Genomic DNA, 18,235 nt, shown 5'->3' with positions numbered 1-18,235 from the left:
GAAAATCGAACAATAATGCAAAATATACAGTGAACCTTCAGCTTTCCCAACCAACCTGATAATGTCCTTTATAAATATTTGTCTTTCTACATCCAAAATCCAGCCAGGGATGGTGTGAGTGATTGTTGTATCTCTTCAGCCTCCCTTAATTCCTTCCATCTGGAACAGTTTCCCAGCCTTCTGCCATCTTTCACAACACTGACATTTTTGAAGAGTCTGAGCTGTTCACAGACTGTCCCTCAATCGAATTTTTGTCATGGTTTCCTCATTATTAGATTCAGGTTAAACATTTTGACAATAAATATGACATAGGTGATGGTATGTCCCCATCAGTGTTTCCCCCTGGGAGCACTTCATGCCACTTCGTCCCATCAGTGATGTTAAGTTTAATCCTGTGGCTTAGGTGCTATTCCCTGGATTTCTCCACTGTAAAGCATCATCTTTCCCTTTATAATTAAAGAACAGTCAATCCAAGGGTGCTATTTTGAGACTGTGGAGATTCTGTTCCCAGCAGCCTTTCAGGAAAGCGTTTTTAGCACCCACCGATGATTTTTATATGCGTCAGGTATTGCTGTAGCAGTTGTAAAGTGGGGATTTTTCTCTTTCCATCATTCCTTCTACATTTAATAGATATCATTCTTCTGTAGGGAAGTGTGGAATCTTTTTAAATTGTGTTATCAGTGTGGATACCGGGATTCTCTTTTTATTCAATGTATTATTGTCTGTCCCTATCATTATCCATGCTGATTTCCACATTGACCCAATTTTGGTCTCTAAGGGCAAGAAGGCTGGCATTCTCCTTTGATCAAAGGATGGTTATTTTAATCCCTTTGCAAGACAGCCTTGTTTCTTCTTGAGGGCTTGAAGAAGCCCTCACATTTCCTAATAGCATAAGAACTTTGCCAGAATATATATTGAGATATGTTTGGAGTTTCTATTTATTTTACTATCTGTGTTTCTTCTTCAAGTGCTGGAGAATTTTCTCCTGTGCCTTGATTCGTTTTGTTAATTCTGTTAATATTTTAAAACAGCCATTTTTTTTTTTTAAATAGTAACTCAGTTTTATAAAATACTATTTCAATTATAGGTTTGGCTGAAAAGAACATTGAGAGAATAGGGACTTAGAGTTATAATTGTTTACTTTTAGGAGTAGATCAGGTGCCACATGTCATCATGGCATTTTTCTGCTTATAACTCTCCAACAGCTCTCCTTGGTGCGCCAATAAAGTCCAAAGTCTTAAACTGGTCTGCAAGGCCCATCCTGACCATCCATAGGCTTATACTTGTAATTTGTCTTTTACTTCTTGCTTTGTTACCATCAAACTGCTGATTTACATAGCTATATTGTTTCTTCCTTGAGGGCCTTTGTTCTTACTGTTTTTTTTTTTTTATTGCATTTTAGGTTTTGGGGTACATGTGAAAAACATGCAGGGTTGTTGCACAGGTGCACACGTGGCAGTGTGATTTTCTGCCTCCCTCCCCTTCACCTATATCTGGCATTTCTCCCCATGCTATCCCTCCCCAACTCCCCACCCCCCCACTGTCCCCCCCTCCCCCCAAACAGACCCCCATGTATAGTGCTCCCCTCCCTGTGTCCATGTGTTCTCCTTGTTCAACACCCACCTATGAGTGAGAACATGGGGTGTTTGATTTTGTGTTCTTGTGTCAGTTTGCTGAGAATGATGTTTTCCAGGTTCATCCATGTCCCTACGAAGGATGTGAACTCCTCGTTTTTAATGGCTGCATAATATTCCATGGTGTATATGTGCCACATTTTTCCTGTCCAGTCTGTCATCGATGGGCATTTGGGCTGGTTCCAGGTCTTTGCTATTGTAAACTGTGCTGCAATGAACATTCGTGTGCATGTGTCCTTATAGTAAAATGATTTATAATCCTTTGGGTATATGCCCAGTAATGGGATTGCTGGGTCAAATGGAATTTCTATTTCTAGGTCCTTGAGGAATCGCCACACTGTTTTCCACAGTGGTTGAACTAATTTACACTCCCACCAACAGTGTAAAAGTATTCCTATTTCTCCACATCCTCTCCAGCATCTGTTTTCTCCAGATTTTTTTAATGATCGCCATTCTAACTGGCGTGAGATGGTATCTCAATATAGTTTTGATTTGCATTTCTCTAATGACCAGTGATGATGAGCATTTTTTCATATGTTTGTTGGCCTCATGTATGTCTTCTTTTGTAAAGTATCTGTTCATATCCTTCTCCCATTTTTGAATGGGCTTGTTTGTTTTTTTCTTGTGAATCTTTTTTAGCTCATTGTAAATTCTGGATATCAGCCCTTTGTCAGACGGGTAGGCTGCAAAAATTTTTTCCCATTCTGTTGGTTGCTGATTCACTCTATTGACTGTTTCTTTTGCCGTGCAGAAGCTGTGGAGTTTGATTAGGTCCCATTTGTCTATTTTGGCTTTTGTTGCCAATGCTTTTGGTGTTTTGGTCATAAAGTCCTTGCCTACGCCTATGTCCTGAATGGTTTTGCCTAGGTTTCCTTCTAGTGTTTTTATGGTGTTACGTCTTATGTTTAAGTCTTTAATCCATCTGGAGTCAATTTTAGTGTAAGGTGTCAGGAAGGGGTCGAGTTTCTGCTTTCTGCATATGGCTAGCCAGTTTTCCCAACACCACTTATTGAACAGGGAATCCTTTCCCCATTGCTTGTTTTTTTCAGGTTTGTCAAAGATCGGGTGGTTGTAGATATGTTGTGTCGCCTCCGACACCTCTGTTCTGTTCCATTGGTCTATATCTCTGTTTTGGTACCAGTACCATGCTAAAACAGCCATTTTTAACAGAACTGTCTCTTATTTATGGTTTGGATTCCTGAACAAAAGGTCCCAGTGCCTAGTACAGTGCCTGGCACATGGTAGATTCTCATTACCTATGTGTGGACTGACTTCTCAACCAATTATTAATTTCTTATCCCTTCTGAACTTTTTCAATGATCTGTCAATTTTCAGGAAGCATCTTTAAGATGCCCAAGGTCAAAGTGAATGGAGTCAGCCATTTAAGAATAACTCTGATATGGTTTGGATCTGTGTGCCCACCAAATCTCATGTAGAAGTATAACCCCCAATGTTGGAGATAAGGCCTTGCGGGAGGTGATTGGATCATGGGGGCAGTTTCTCATGAATGGTTTAGCACCATGCTCCTTGGTACTTTTCTCACGGTAGTGAGTTCTCATGAGAAAGTGTGTAGCACCTCCCACTTCTCTCTCTCTTGCTCCTGTTCCTGCCATATAAGGCATCTTACTCCCCCTTTGCCTTGTGTCATGATTGTAAGTTTCCTGAGGACTCCCCAGAAGCTGAGCAGATGCCAGCATCATGCTTCCTGTATACCCTGCAGAATCATGAGCCAGTGAAACCTCTTTTATTTATAAATTAACCAGTCTTGGCTATTTCTTTATAGCAATGCAAGAATGAACTAATACAGATTTTGTGAAAATGACTTAATCTAACCAACATAGTCAAATATCCCCCAAAATCTGGCACACTTTGACCTTGTCCATATTTTCATTTTTTCCCAGTTAAGGTCCTTAGCTTGAAAGATGGCAGTGTATCTTCCTAAATCCCCACATCATAAAATAGAGCAACTGGAAAACAAAAACAAAACTCCCAGACAACACCTGCACCAAAACTAAATGATAAGTTTTCCCCCTTGAGCCCCAAAGTACAAGCTTTAGGGATACCAAAGGACCTGAGAAGAGGATACCCCAACATAACCAGAAAGCAATGGGCCAGGTAACGTGCAGTAGGCCTGGTAAGAATCAAAGCTGAAACTAGGAGGGGTTTTGCCCACCTCAATAGCAGATGAGTGCAAAAGACCCGAATAAGAAAGTGTGAAGGGGCTGGAGTGGTGACCCACCCCAGTCCCTTCCTCCACAGGGCCCATACCATGAAGAAACTCTTGGGAGTGAAATCAAAATTGAACAGGATGGGAAAAATAAAGATGAAACACAGAAAAGGCCCAGAAGAAATTAGGGGAGGGGACCAGAGCCACAATATCTCAGAAAACAAGCCAGTATATTTTTAACATCTATAAAGGCAGCAGAGCCTCCTGTGAAACTGGAAACGCTATCCTACACCACACTTCCTTCTAAAGATATTGGACTATTCACTCATACAAATTTGAGCAATGGAAAAGTTCAAGGTCAAAGCCCAACAAAGTGATCATAAGAAAAAAAGAATAAGAAACAATTAACATCCCAAAAAGACATCTCCACAAAGCAGGTCTCTACTGAAACCATTTCAAAACAAGTTAATATACCTTAAGAGCCAGGTGCAGTGGTTCATGCCTGTAATCCCAGCACTTTGGGAGACTAAGACAGGCAGATCATTTGAGGTCAGGAGTTCCAGACCAGCCTGGTCAACATGGAGAAACACCATCTCTACAAAAATTACAAAAATTAGCCAGGTATGGTGGCACACACCTGTAATCCCAGCTACTTGGGAGGTTGAGGCAGGAGAATCGCTTGAACCCAGGGAGGTTGCAGTGAGCTGAGATTGTGCCAATGCATTCCAGCCTGGGGAACAGAGCAGGACTCCATCTCAAAAAAAAGTTGATATACATTTTTTAAAATTATAGAAAACATGTGAGAACACCACAAAATAAAATGAGTAAAACCCAGAAATTAGGTGACAAAACTCAATAAATATAAATAAAGGGGAAAATGTTTTAGGGAAAAAAATTATAATGAATACAAGAGCAAATGAAGATAATAAATAACTCTTTAAGAGAAATAAAAGGTGAAAAGACAAATTTTTAAAAGTAAAACTATGTAATCCCAGCATTTTCAGAGGCTGAGGCAGGTGAATCAGGAGGTTAGGCATTTGAGACCAGCCTGGCCAATATGGTGAAATCCCATCTCTACTAAAAATACAAAATTAGCCAGGTGTGGTGACACATACCTGTAATTCCAGCTACTCAGGAGGCTGAGGCAGGAGAATATCTTGAACCCAGCAGGCAGAGGTTGCGGTGAGCTGCGATCATGTCATTGCACTCCAGTCTGGGCAGCAAGAGTGAAACTCTGTCTCAATTTAAAAAAAAAAAAAAAAAAGTAAAACTAAACATGAAGGATATTAAAAGAATTCAAAAGAACATATTGAATATTGACGACAGACAAAGAGAATCCAACATACAGATAATATGAGTCCCTACAGAAGAAAACCAAAGCAAAGGAACAGGACAAATGCAAAGGATTTTAGCCGGGCACAGTGGCTTGCACCTGTAATCTCAGCACTCTGGGAGGCTGGGCAGGAGGATCTCTTGAGACCAGGTGTTTGAGATCAGCCTAGCAACATAGCAAGACCCTGTTTCTACAAAAAATAAAAACTAGCTGGGCATTGTGGGACACACCTGTAGTCCCAGCTATTTAGGAGGCTGAGGCAGGAGGGGCACTTGAGCCTAGGAATTCGAGGTTGCAGTGAGTCCAGATCATACCACTGCATTCCGGCGCAGGTGAAAAAGCAGGACCTTGTCTCTCTCTCTCTCTCTCTCTCTCTCTCTCTATATATATATATATATATATATATACACACACACACACACACACACACACACACACACAATTTTAATTCATGAAAATGTATTTTAGCCCTTTTCCTGTTTAGATAAAAAAGTGCAGCTAGCTGCCAATGCTCATTTAACTTTACGTAAACACAATCTTTGAGGCTAAAACAAATCTGACTGATTTTCAATGTGAAAATAAAATATAAAAACTGTTCCTGGAGTTATTTCTAAACAGAACTAATATCAGAATTGTCCGAATTATCAGAATTGTCTATTTCGGAAAAAGTCAGATCCATCAAATGACTCTTCAGCCACCAACCATTGCAGACAATGTTAACATCATGTGTAGGAATGCTACGTTTTCTAGGATTTGATATTTTCAGCAATCAAGAATTACTATACTTTGTAAATGGAATTCCTGAAAACAGAATGCTATAAATAGAATGATGTCTTTTTGTTTCCAAAATCAACATTCAAGAGCTATGCGAAAATAATAAAAGCAAGATATTTCGTGGCAAAGTTATCTCGGAGGAAATGCTGCAGTCGAATGCACTTCTAGCAAGTATTCTTCAGGGCAAATGGGAAAAGGGTTTAAATGTTTAAAAAACATTAAAATCACATAATGAAAGATCACACTGTCTATCTGAGAGTATTGACTCAGATTGATCAAGAAGGCATATTCTAATAAAAGTGCCTTCTGGCATCTATGTAAAAGAGCTCACATGACTTGGAAAGGAAAGAAAATCAGATTATCATCAGACTTTTTCCACAGCAATGCTTTACACCAGAAGTAAATGGAGTAACATTTACTTCAAGGAAAGGAAGCAGGATCCTAGGACTTTGTACCCAGCCAAATTTATTTTCAAGTACACAGGACACAAACTTACAGACATGCACGAATTCAGCAATTTTCCCCCTGAGCCCTTCCTGAAGAATGCTGAGAATGACCTACTGACAATCAAAAATGACACGAGAGACCTTGGCACAAGGATTGGTAGTGAGCATTCCACATACCCATAAAACCAAGAGTAGGTGAGGGCTTCAGGAGAGAGTGCAGTACATACGCTGTGTGCCCTGACAACATGGCACTGCAGAATTCGCACCTTAGGGGGCTGAGATATTGCACAGCTTGGAGCCTCCTCCTGATGAGGTAAACTCAGGGGGCTTAGAAATGCCCCCCACCTCTGGAAAGCCCACTGCTCTCAGCACCCAGATAAGTCATGCCTCGTCATCTGGTCTAAGAAGAGAATTAACAAGACGAGGACCCAGGCACCCTTACTCACCCTTGGGTTCCCTGGTTTTGAATTTATTGTCTCGTTTCTTTTTAACACCTTGACAACAGTCTTGGCCCAGAGCGTTCCTGTTTCCCATTTTGTTGCTCCAGGGGCCAGCGCTGCAAAGCCTGAGTGAGTGCTCAGAGCCCTTTATTTCTTCCTGCCTCTAGAAGAGGAGAGAGGGTGGATGTGGGCTGTGCCTCCCCAGCCCTTCATCCAGGCAGGGCAGGAGCAGGGATGCCAACACAAAACGTGGCTCCAGGGATTGATGTCTTCCGCCAGGCCGGGAATGCTCTACACGGATCTGGTATGCTCAGCCACTGGACACCAAGTTGCTTTTTTTAGTCTTGAGGTTTGTAATCCCACTCTCTGCTCAACACCATTCAACTCCCAACAGTCATTAGAATCACAGCAGGTTAGAGCTACAGGAGACTGAAGAGGATGAAGAGGAGGAACAGGGCCAGAGAAAGTGAAGCCTGCACTGCAGATCTCGGGACGTCCCCTTCCTCCAGGCCCAGCCCTCGGCTCTCACCGGCCCACCCCCGCCACCCACCGCGCTGCGCTGTGCCCCTGCATGGCCACCCTGCTCCAGAACTGGCCCCGTGCCCAGCAGCAGCTGCCACAATCTCAGGTGTGCGTGAAAGAGCAATTGCCTTATTTTCTTTAAATCACTTTAATTTGGCTTCACAACCTCTATTCTACCAAGGTGATTTAAACTCAGTCCTTCTTGCCAGTCCCCACCCCTGCCCTAGGAATCATCAAGGCCCCCAGTTCCCAGGTAGCACCAGGGTGCTGCAGAGATATCCTGGGGGCTGGTGCCCTGGAAGGCCTCCAGACCCCCAGGGCCTGGGCTGGATGCCCGCTGCTCAGGGACCACTGACCAGTCTCCCCTCCCAGGCTCAGGGAATCTCTCCTCCCTCTCTTCCTTCTGAAGCTGCCTCCCTCCAGGATGCCAGGCCTTTACTTACTCTTTCCGTGCCTCAGTTTCCACTCCTATGGGATGGGGTAATCACAGCGAATGCCTCACCAAATCGCTGGGAACGTTAATCAAATTGCATGACGGAGTGACCCAGGCTGCACCTGCGCAGCCTTCAGCTGCTCCTGCCGTGTGGCTGGCGATCTTTGGTGTTTCCTGGTGTAAAACCATCACCTCCCTCTCTGCCTTCATCTTCACGTGGTGCTCTGCCTCGGTGCAGGTCTGCCTCTGTGTCCAAATTTCTCCTCTTTTATGAGGACACCAGTCCTGTTGGATTTAGGGTCTAATGACCTCATCTTAATGAAATCCATCTGCAGCAACCCTATTTCCAAATAAGTTCATGCTCTGAGATGCTGGGGATTAGGACTCCACACAGAGTTCCAAGGGGATTCCATCCCACCTTTCACGCAGTCCCTGTTTGGTTTTCTGCCCCTTGTTCTAGGTTTCCTGGCATTTTCATGCCTTCCATCCCAAATGCCTTTTCATCTGCCATTTTCTTCTTCCCTCCCCTGTGGAAGATCCGATGTCTGTGCAGGGAGTCCTGAACTTCCCAAGCTCCGAACGCATGGATGGGAAGGGGCATGGCTTCTGCGTGGGGCCACAGCAAACACAGTCATGTGCTTTCAATGCGCGTGTCCAAACTTGGCAGGCAGCCCGGGCTGCTTGTGTCCTTGCCTCTGTCAGAACCAACAGCCACTAATCCAACGGAATACAATTTGTTTAAATAAAATCTGTTAGGTTCTAGAAAATATGGTGCATCTGGAGATTAGTGTGGGTTTAGATAAGCAGGAAAATTGGGGTCACTTTACCCTCACCTCTGATGTTTACTGGCAATGAGCCCTGGATTAAACGGTTGCCACAGGATCTCTTTCTATTCTAGTGGAGGCCAAATTAACCACTCTTCTATTTATTACCTGCTCATTAAAAAGTGTGGTATCTGAAGCTGTAATAGATGCTTTCATTATCACTCATTCTCCCAACCAATACCCATTGTCCTTGCCAAGGACGTTTTCTTTTTTCATGTGGAGGCTCTGAAAGGCTGCCTCCCTCACAACAAAACAGCTATCACTGTCTGAATTTTAACTCTGATTTTCTTAGCATTTGAAAATGCTTAAAAGCTTTGGATATTGTCAGTGTTTCATACACACATAAATGTGCATGCTGTACACATGCAGCATCCGAAGCTCTGCAGGACCAGGACTCGCTATAGGAAGAAAGCATGAGGGAAAACAATGCAGACACCGCGATTCATTCATTGAATATTTTTACTCCGGATTCAGATACAAATCAAGGAATCATATGAACCTAGAAAGGTCCGTCCTCATGACAAATGGAGACAGCCAAACTAATTTTCTTGGTGACCTTATCTAAATTAGTTAGAAAATAACACTTCAGATTTATGACTAGTTACAATTAAGCCCTTTGATATGTTCTGATTAAACCTGTAAAGATTTATTTTTGTATTACCCCTTTGCTAATCTCTTAAAAATGATAAAAATGTAAATGAATATTACCCTCAAAAGGAGATGTTTCTATTTATCCTAAATTAGACTCATACCCTTCCTTTTAAATGACTGCATTTTATACTCAGGTTTATACTGCTCCAATACAAATTCTACAGTGATCTTAAATAACTTATTTTTAAAGTTTACGCAAATGTTATATATAATCTCTTGGAATATAAGTAAAGCAGAACACACTATATTTCAGCCTTTTTGTGTGTCCTTTTTAGCGCTTTACCCCGTCTCGCATAACTCAATATTCAAATACTGTTTTAGAAAATATTAGGAGGTTAATATAATAGTCAGCATAATTTCCTGTTTACCCTAGCAAGTAGAGCAGGGCTTTCTTGCCTGGATAGTTTTTCTTCAAACCTTTCTCTGAGAAAAGATATGTTCTTCATAATGACTCTCCTGATAGGATTCTTTTTGCTCTGAAATGTTAAACTTGTATTCTGCTGTCGTTTCGCAGGTGCCAAAATTAGGCAGCTCGGACCAGCACTGTTTTCCACTCATTTTTCCTCTGTTTCTTTTCTCTCCAGGTGAGTACAGCTACCTGGGGACTACTCTTCGCCAGGTGTCCATAGAACCCATGCCCTCCCTCCTGGATGTCAGACAGCTCATCACGTTGTACGGAATCTGGCCATTAGGTAAAGACTTGGCGTGCACGGATGTGCCTTTTCCAAAGCAGGCTTGCACTGCCTGCTGGTTTGGACAGTGTGCTTCTGTGTGCACTGCAGCTCAACTTTTCCTACTGAGAATTCTGAGTGGGCACAGTTTCATTTCGATCGTGTGCCCACAGCACACAAAGTACTACAGGGAGAGCACGTCTCCACCCTCTCTGTGTGCCTGTTTAGCAGTGCTGGGCTGAAGGACATACGGGCAATGAGCTGGGGCGATGACAGGCAAAGCAAGTATCTGCAATTACAATTAATCAAATTAGAGAACGGCAGGGGCTACCACTGCCTTTCACCCGCGGGCTTCTATTACTAGGTCCTAAACAGAGGCAGCCTTTCGGGAGTCAGTGCAAGTGTATTTCATGGATCTAAAGGATCACCTTTAAGGCCTGCCAGTTTTCACCGAAGTCTACTCTCACTGCTAAATGAGGTTCAATTGTGATTTTTTTCAGACAGACACACTAGAGCTCTGTGGTGTGCAAGTGATGCAGGAAAGATGGGCTCTCCGTCACACAGATAGCTGCTGCTCACATTCGCTTTTTTCTTTTTTTTTTTTAAATGGCTTTGATATGTGTATGACCTGAATCACCTGGGGCAGAGACAGCAACTCCAGCCAGGAGTTTCAGTTCTGACAACAACTTTCAAATAGAAATCACCTTCTGTGTGTTTAATTTGCTTTAAAATGGGATGGGAGTAGTTCAAACACTGATTGCTCCACTTTGACTTCAGAGCTTAAGCCTATTGGCAAGAAATAGTTGATTTCTCTTCTAACTTAATGTCAGAAGTAGTAAATGGAATTTGGGGTCAACATACGTTTTATATTAATATAGTATATTTATATTAGTTTGCCCTGCATTCAACACCTGGGTATCAAAGGCTACTCTGTGCTGGCCCTGGTTTCATCTCCCACCAGACCCCTCCCGGTGGACATGGTCCAGGTTTTACTGATTCGTAAGTAGGAAAAGGTCCCCCCACTCCCACGGACCCCCACCCTGGCTCCCAGCCAGGGCCAGTAGAGAGTAGCCTTCAAGACCCAGGTGTCAAATGCAGGGCAAATGAATGGCTTCTCTCTCCTGTTGTGGAAAAAATACATATATTTTATGTACTAATATATAATAGTACATAATTTATATTATCATATATAACAAGTATATCAAATTTGGGGATCGACATAATTTGTGGTCAACAGAATAAACATATAATATGTATAGGGGTCAATGGAAATGAAATAGAGGAGGCCTCACACTTCCTCGAAGTGTCATTGAAGGCAGTAAGGCAGAAGGCACCTGAGGCCGGGCGCGGTGGCTCACGCCTGTAATCCCAGCACTTTGGGAGGCCAAGGTGGGGATCACCTGAAGTCAGGAGTTCTACAGCAGCCTGGCCAACATGGTGAAACCCTATCTCTACTAAAAATACAAAAAAGAAAAAAAAATAGCCAGGCATGGTGGTGGGCACCTGTAATCCCAGCTACTCAGGAGGCTGAGGCTGGAAAATCACTGGAACCTGGGATTGTGCCATTGTACTCCAGCCTGGGTGACAGAAGAGAAACTCAATCTCAGAAAAGAAAGAAAGAGAGGGAGGAGGGAGGGAGGGAAGGAAGAGAGGGAGGGATGGAGGGAGGGAAGGAAGGAAGGAGGGAAGGGGAAGGGAAGGGAAGGAAAGGAAGGGAGGGAGGGATGGAGGGAGGGAAGGAAGGGAGGGAGGAAGGGAGGGAAGGAAGGAAGGAGGGAAAGGGAAGGGAAGGAAAGGAAGGGAGGGAGGGAAGGAAGGAAGGAAGGAAGGAAGGAAGGAAGGACAGACCGACCAAGAGCCATTAAGTTTGGAAGGGAATGCCTCCCCAGTGAGGTTGGTGTATTTCACAGCTGCAAAGGATACAAGGTGCTATCTGTGGTTTCGAAGCTGGCTTTGAACACATCACAGAAGGGCCCCAGAAAGTACCCCACCTGCACCCCCACTTTCTCACTGAGGTACCTACTGTCCAAAAGCGCTGCCAAGTCCTCCGGAGAGCAGAGCTGGCTGGGGCGTTTGTTCTCATGACGGCGTGTGTGCCAAGTGTTTGGAATGTGTAGAAACGTCAGGCAGATGAATTGTGTGCACAGTGAAGCTTTTGGGAGTCTGATTTACATTTCATACATTAAAATAACATCCTATTATAAAAAGGAATATTTGGGGGCCCAGTTGTTCAGATCACGTTGATGGTGGCCACTCAGCAGAGGACCTTGAGAACATCTCATGGTCACTTACATACGTGGCCAGGAGACACTGGCTGCAGTCTGGGGCTAGGGCTTAGACTCCGAAACCCTCTTGGTAGAGAAGAGGAAACCCAGGACGCATCTGGTCAGCATCCACCCACCCTCCTGGAGATATGACTGCCACATCAAGATCAGGGAGGAGTGAAGGGTGGGGGCATGCCCACAGAGCAGACACAGCGTCCACTATTTCATCTCCCAGCAGACCCCTCCTGGTGGACATGGTCCAGCTTTTACTGATTCATAAGCAGTTCCAAGATGCAGAGGGGCTTCCTTGGAGGCACAGGGCTAGGAAGAGGCTGAACTGGGTTTAGGACACAAAACACTGGGCTCCTTGTTACCTCTTAATCCTCAGAAGGTTGAACAGGGCTCAGGTGCGACAGCTGGACTCATACGGTGTCTTGGTAGCTCTACGAGAGGGGCAGGAAGAGCTGTGGACACTGGCACGCGTGTGTCCCACCAGCTCCTGGCCCTTTGCCCACCTTCACCCTCCCGGAGGTCAGCCAGGCCCCAGTTGGAGAGGCCTCCCTGGGACCACCCTTTGCACCTCTCTGGGTGACATTGGTGACCACCCCCTTTGTCTGGAAGGCCACTGACCGTATCCCTGCCACACACTCTCCTGGGTCCACCCACCTCCCTTGCTCCTCTCCCTCCTGCCACCCCCTCCCAACCCGGGACTGTCCTCAGCACTGTTCCCTCCTCCCTCCCCGCTTCCAGAAACCTCTCCCAGCCCCAGGCGTCAGCCAGCACCCCTGGCACCTGCAGTCCGACCACCTTTCAGGGCCTCTGACCACTGGCTCTTCGCCCCTCCCTGTGCTAGCCTGGCTTCCCGGCCCCACATGAAGCCTGCCCACACACCCCCTCACTGCGTGCTCCTGTTCCGCCCATTCCTGAGGCCAGTCCAGGCACCACCTCCTCCTGGAAGTCCAGCCTGAGCCCCCGTGGGGAGCAGTTTCTTCTCTGATCTCCCCATGGCTCTGCTGGACCTCAGCATCGCTTGCCTCCCATTCTCCTTATGTCAGCACAGGTTCAGCTCCGCCCCTGGCCATGAATTCTCCACAGCAAATCCTGAGTCTTCTCCACTTCTGTGTCACTCCCCGCCACAGCCCCCACTCCCACAGACCCCCACCCTGGCTCCCAGCCAGGGCCAGCACAGAGCAGCCTTCAATGCCCAGGTGTTGTCGAATGCTGGGCAAATGAATGGCTTCTCCCTCCTGTTGTGGAAAACAGTCTCTCCTTTATCCCATTACATTGCTGCAGCCCCTACTGGCCCCCAAAAAAGCATGCTCATTGAATTACATTTTAAAGAGAATTGCTCAAAACTATTTTCTAAGTGTATGTGGAGAATGGTAGGTAACTATAAAAGTGACATGTCTAATCATCACTTAAATTTTCTATATCTTTTCAATTACACAAGAAAAAAGAAAAACAATCATTATATTGACATCTACAGATGATCAAAAAGAGCCCATTAAGTGGCTGAACACAAACTAATGTGAGAGCAAATGATTTGATCACAACGCTCTCCGGAATTTAATCCCATTCACTTTTCAGGTGCGTTGTGCCCAATACCTGCTCTGCTTGTGTTCTCGGCAATGGAGAATACCCACGCCTGAGGCCCCTTCTGGGCGCTGAGGAAATTGACAGTGTGGTGGAGAACACAAGGCGTGAGCCTCTGAATGACTCTAATAATTCCAGTCACTTGATTATCAAGCATCAGATTAACTCTGCCGCTACTGACAGGCTAGAAACAGGGCAGGAGAAGGAAGTTCAGGCTACTGCTGCCTGGATCTCCATCTTCCCTTTATCTCACAGGAATCACTAAATGGTAGGCAGGAGGGTTGCAGGGAAATAAACTCTTAGTCAACCTTATCATCTGTGTCTCCACATTCCTCTTCCCAAGCTTTCCAAGAATATTAATGCTGCTGCTGACAAGCAGAGAAAGCACTTGGAAAAAAAAAAAAAAAAAAAAAAAAAAAAACAGCCAGAGGTAAGCTATTGTAGGAATGCTCTTTAAAATTATGAGTTTAGGGAGCTATTGTAGGAATGCTCTTTGAAATTATGAGTTTAGGGAAATACTGTTGTGGAGAGGAGGAGAAGAAGGGAATTAAGGACCCCCAGAGACCCCATGGTTCTACCACAAGCCCTGACATACAAATTAAAGGTGTCACGGAGCCAGCTGGGGTGGAGGCGTGACTCTGGTTTGAAATGCTTTCGATGACGCCTGTATCACTGTTGCAGAGACGGGGGTCACACAATGCAGTTTTGGCCTCGAGTTATCCTAGTCGAAGAACCACCGATTTCCTTGGCAGAACATGAGCAGCTTTGCCTCTGCCTTTTTTAGGTTCTGCAGCAGTGCATGAGAAAGCTCCTTTGGTGAAATCGCTGCTGTTAGTCGGGCCGTCTGGGGTGGGGAAGAAAATGCTGGTCCATGCCATCTGCACCGAAACGGGAGCCAACCTCTTCAACTTGTCATCCTCTAACATCGCTGGGAAATACCCGGGCAAAAATGGCCTCCAAATGATGCTGCATGCAGTCTTCAAGGTATTGATTATATGTTTTGGTTTCCAACTCTCCTCCCTCTTCCAAATTACATTTTCAAATCCTGTAGATAATTTCCATTGGCAGACAAGCATGACTCTTAAATTTCCCCATTGTCTACTCCTGTAAATTACTTCATTATTGCATATGGCTAAACACACACAATTAGAAACAACTTCTTTCTTTTCGTAAACACCCTACGATGCCATCCAGATCACCCTCCCTCTGCCACAGGAATACTTCAGGAAATGCTTTCATGTCTCATTGAAAATGAAATCCACAATTTCTTTGTTCAGCCCACCTCGCTTTCATAATTGGCATCAGGTACAGATATTTGCATTATTTGGATTCTTCTTCATATGACATGCGTTGCCAAGATATGGTACCTTCTATGCTTCTGTGCACTCCTCACACAGGTGTGATGGAGAAGCCTGCAGGCACCTAAGCCGAACAGAGTGATGTAAAGACAGACGCGGTGATATCACAGAATCACAGCAGCTCTGTGATCTTAGCTAAGCTCCTCGCTTTCCTGGGTCTCCATTTTATCATCACAAAATGAATGCGTTTGAAAGAACTTTGATACCTAATATTTTATATTTAGTATCAAGGCTTTACAAATTTAATTTTTGCTTGGTTGAGAACCTCCAGGTTAGCCTTATGCTATTCATTTCAGTTGCTGCAATGCCAGCTTTTACTATATCAAAACCTACATGGTGGCAAACACTGTCTCATATTTGAGGCTAGGTGTTGGCTCTGTATCTGTTTTCTGAGGGACTCTAAAAGATAAGAGATGCTCATCATGGAAGAAGTTTATAGGAATGATAAACGGACAGGAGTGGTTCCTTTTTAGTGTCATGCTAATACAGCAAAAAACAAGGGAGCAACAGCAACAGGATCTCTTCCCTTAGCCACGTGGTCCCTCCCACTGCAGCAATTCAGGACATCCCACTCTCCATTTCTCTCGTGCTTCTAAGGAAGGCGTTCGGAGAGGAATCCGTGGAGTATACAATGTGTAACCACCATTTTCATGCACTTTATGAACATTGTGCAACTTTTCTTTGAAATTTTGATTGAAGTCATTTACCTACAGTTGGTGCTTGAATGACACAGGGGTTGGGGCGCTAATCCCCTGTGCAGTTGAAAATCCACATACGGCTTTTGACTCCCTAAATTGACTGGAAGCCCTCCCAATAACAAAAATAGTTAATACATACTTTGTATGGTGTATGTATTATACACTGTATTCTTATAATCAACTAGAGCAAAGAAAATGTTATTAAGAAAACCATAAAGAAGAAAAAATATAGTTAGTGTTTATTAAGCAGAAGTGGATCATTATAAAGGTCTTCATCTTTGTCTTCTTCACATTGAGGAGGCTGGGGAGAAGGAGGAAGGAACTGGAGGAGTTGGCCTTGCTGTCTTGAGGGTGGCAGAAGTGGAAGAAAATCTATGTATACATGGAATCACACAGTTCAAATGAGTGTTGTTTAAGGGTCAACTGTACCTTTCATTATTTTATTGGTTTCATTGGTTCATTTCATTGGTTAGGTTAATTTTGTATTTTTTTGTATTTCAAAATTTCTTAGAGTTTTGAAGAGCTCTCCAACTATGTGCATTTCCATATTTCTCCCTTTAGTACTGTCAGTTGCTTCATGTATGTTGAAGCCCTGTTATGAGATGCATCCACATTTACGATTGGTATGTCTTCCTTCCTGTTTGATTATTTTATCCTTGTGAAATGACCCTTTTTGTCCTGGAAATACTCTGTGTCTTGCAATCTACCTGGTCTGATACTAATGGAGCCACGTCTGCTTTCTTATGTTTGGTGTATATGGAATATTTTTATGTTCTTTTATTTCCAATGTGTCTATTTCTTTATAGTTAAAGTGCATGTCTTCAGTCTGACAACACATGCCATTTCATTGGAGCATTTGCTCTATTTTAAATGCAATTATTAGGATGGCTGAGTTAGGGCTACCATTTTGCTATTTGTTCTCCATTTGTCCCATTCCTCTTTCATTCACCTTCACTTTTCCTGCCTTCTTTTTGGTCTTTTTTATTATTATTATTTTTTAGTGGCCACCTATGGATGACTGTAGTTATTCTTAACTTATCACAGTCTATGTAGGATTAATATAGTATTTTACCTAAAATATGAGAATCTTGTGACAACATAATCCATTTATTATCCCTGTCCTTCATTTTCTTATTATAAATTTTACATCTATAAATGTTATGTATGCCACAATAGAATGTTATTTTTGCATTTAACAGTCATTTGTCTTTTTAAAAAATTGAGAGAAGAAATTTAGTCTTTTATACATATCTATATATTTGCCATTTTCAGTACTCTGTTTGTTTCTGTCAAGTCAAGTTTTCACCTGGTATCATTTCCCTTTCAGCTGAAGAACTTCCTTTAGCATGTATTATAGTGTAGGTCTGCTGGCAACAAATTTTCTTAACCTTTACTTTATTTACCTTAAAGTATTTTTACAATGTCTCCATTTTTGAAGGGTATTTTTGCTGGATATAGAATTCCAGGTTGACCTTTTTTCCAGCACTTTTAAAACATTATTCCATTGTCTTCTGACCTTCATTGTTTCTGATGAAAAGTTGGCAAAATTTTGAATTATTTATCCCCTGTGTAATCTCCTGTGTCATTATTCTCTGAATGGTTATAAGATTTTCTCTTTGTTTTGATTTTCATCAGTTTGACTATGATGTGTCTAGGTATTCGTGTTTGGGTGTTGTTGTTGGTCTAGGTATTCGTATTTGGGTGTTGTTGTTGGTCTAGGTATTCGTGTTTGGGTGTTGTTGTTGGTCTAGGTATTCGTGTTTGGGTGTTGTTGTTGTTGTATTTATACTGCTTGTAGCTCACTGTGTTCATTGAATCTGTAAATATATGTTTTAAATCAAATGTAGAAACTTTAGGCCATTATTTTCTCCAATTTGTATTTCATTCTCTGTCTCCTCTCCTTCTGAGACTCTAGTTATATACACATTGAGGTTCTGTTCTTTCTAGTTCCCACATTGGATATGAATCTGTATTCAGATTTACCTACCCTTTCTTCTACCATCTCTAATCTGTTATTAAGCCCATCTTGTGGGTAATTTTTTATTTCTGATCTTCTGATCCTTTGCTTTTCAGTTCTAGCATTTACATGTGCTTATTACTCATTTTCATTTCTCTGCTGTAGTTCTCTCTCTGCCCGTTTCATATGACCATCTTTCTCCTTTAAGTCTTTGAACTTAATTGCTTTAGAGTCTTTATGTGCTCATTTCAAAACTGAGTCATCATGGCACCTGTCTCTATCTGACTGCTTTTTCCTTGACCATGTGTCACATTTCTCTGTTTCTTCATATGAATGATAATTTTTATTGTATATTAGACATTGTGGATGGTACGTTGTGGAGTCTCTGAAGCAAGTGGGCCTTTGTTCTAGCAGGCAGTTAAATGACTGGCTTATCAGCTTGAACTTGCAGAGGCTTTGTTTTCCATTTT

General features: G+C 43.2%; 1 protein-coding gene across 3 annotated transcripts in view; it reads left to right on the top strand.

The window, feature by feature from the left end:
* The window catches only part of IQCA1 (IQ motif containing with AAA domain 1), a 180,527-nt gene that overhangs the window by 116,331 nt on the left and 45,961 nt on the right, over nt 1-18,235 (top strand). For all 3 annotated transcript variants that reach the window (XR_002479595.2, XM_021676891.2, XM_021676890.2), the window contains exons 14-15: nt 9,809-9,916; nt 14,537-14,736. Coding sequence is in view for 2 of the 3 variants with exons in the window: in XM_021676891.2 (XP_021532566.2) it covers nt 9,809-9,916; nt 14,537-14,736 (308 nt within the window). In the remaining variant the exon portion in view is untranslated. The remainder of the gene's footprint in view (nt 1-9,808; nt 9,917-14,536; nt 14,737-18,235) is intronic.

This window comes from Aotus nancymaae, unplaced genomic scaffold (genome assembly GCF_030222135.1).
Source record: "Aotus nancymaae isolate 86718 unplaced genomic scaffold, 86718_ANA_hifiasm-v0.15.2.pri h1tg000031l, whole genome shotgun sequence".
NCBI lineage: Eukaryota > Metazoa > Chordata > Mammalia > Primates > Aotidae > Aotus > Aotus nancymaae.
This window is presented reverse-complemented; position numbering and strand designations above follow the sequence as displayed.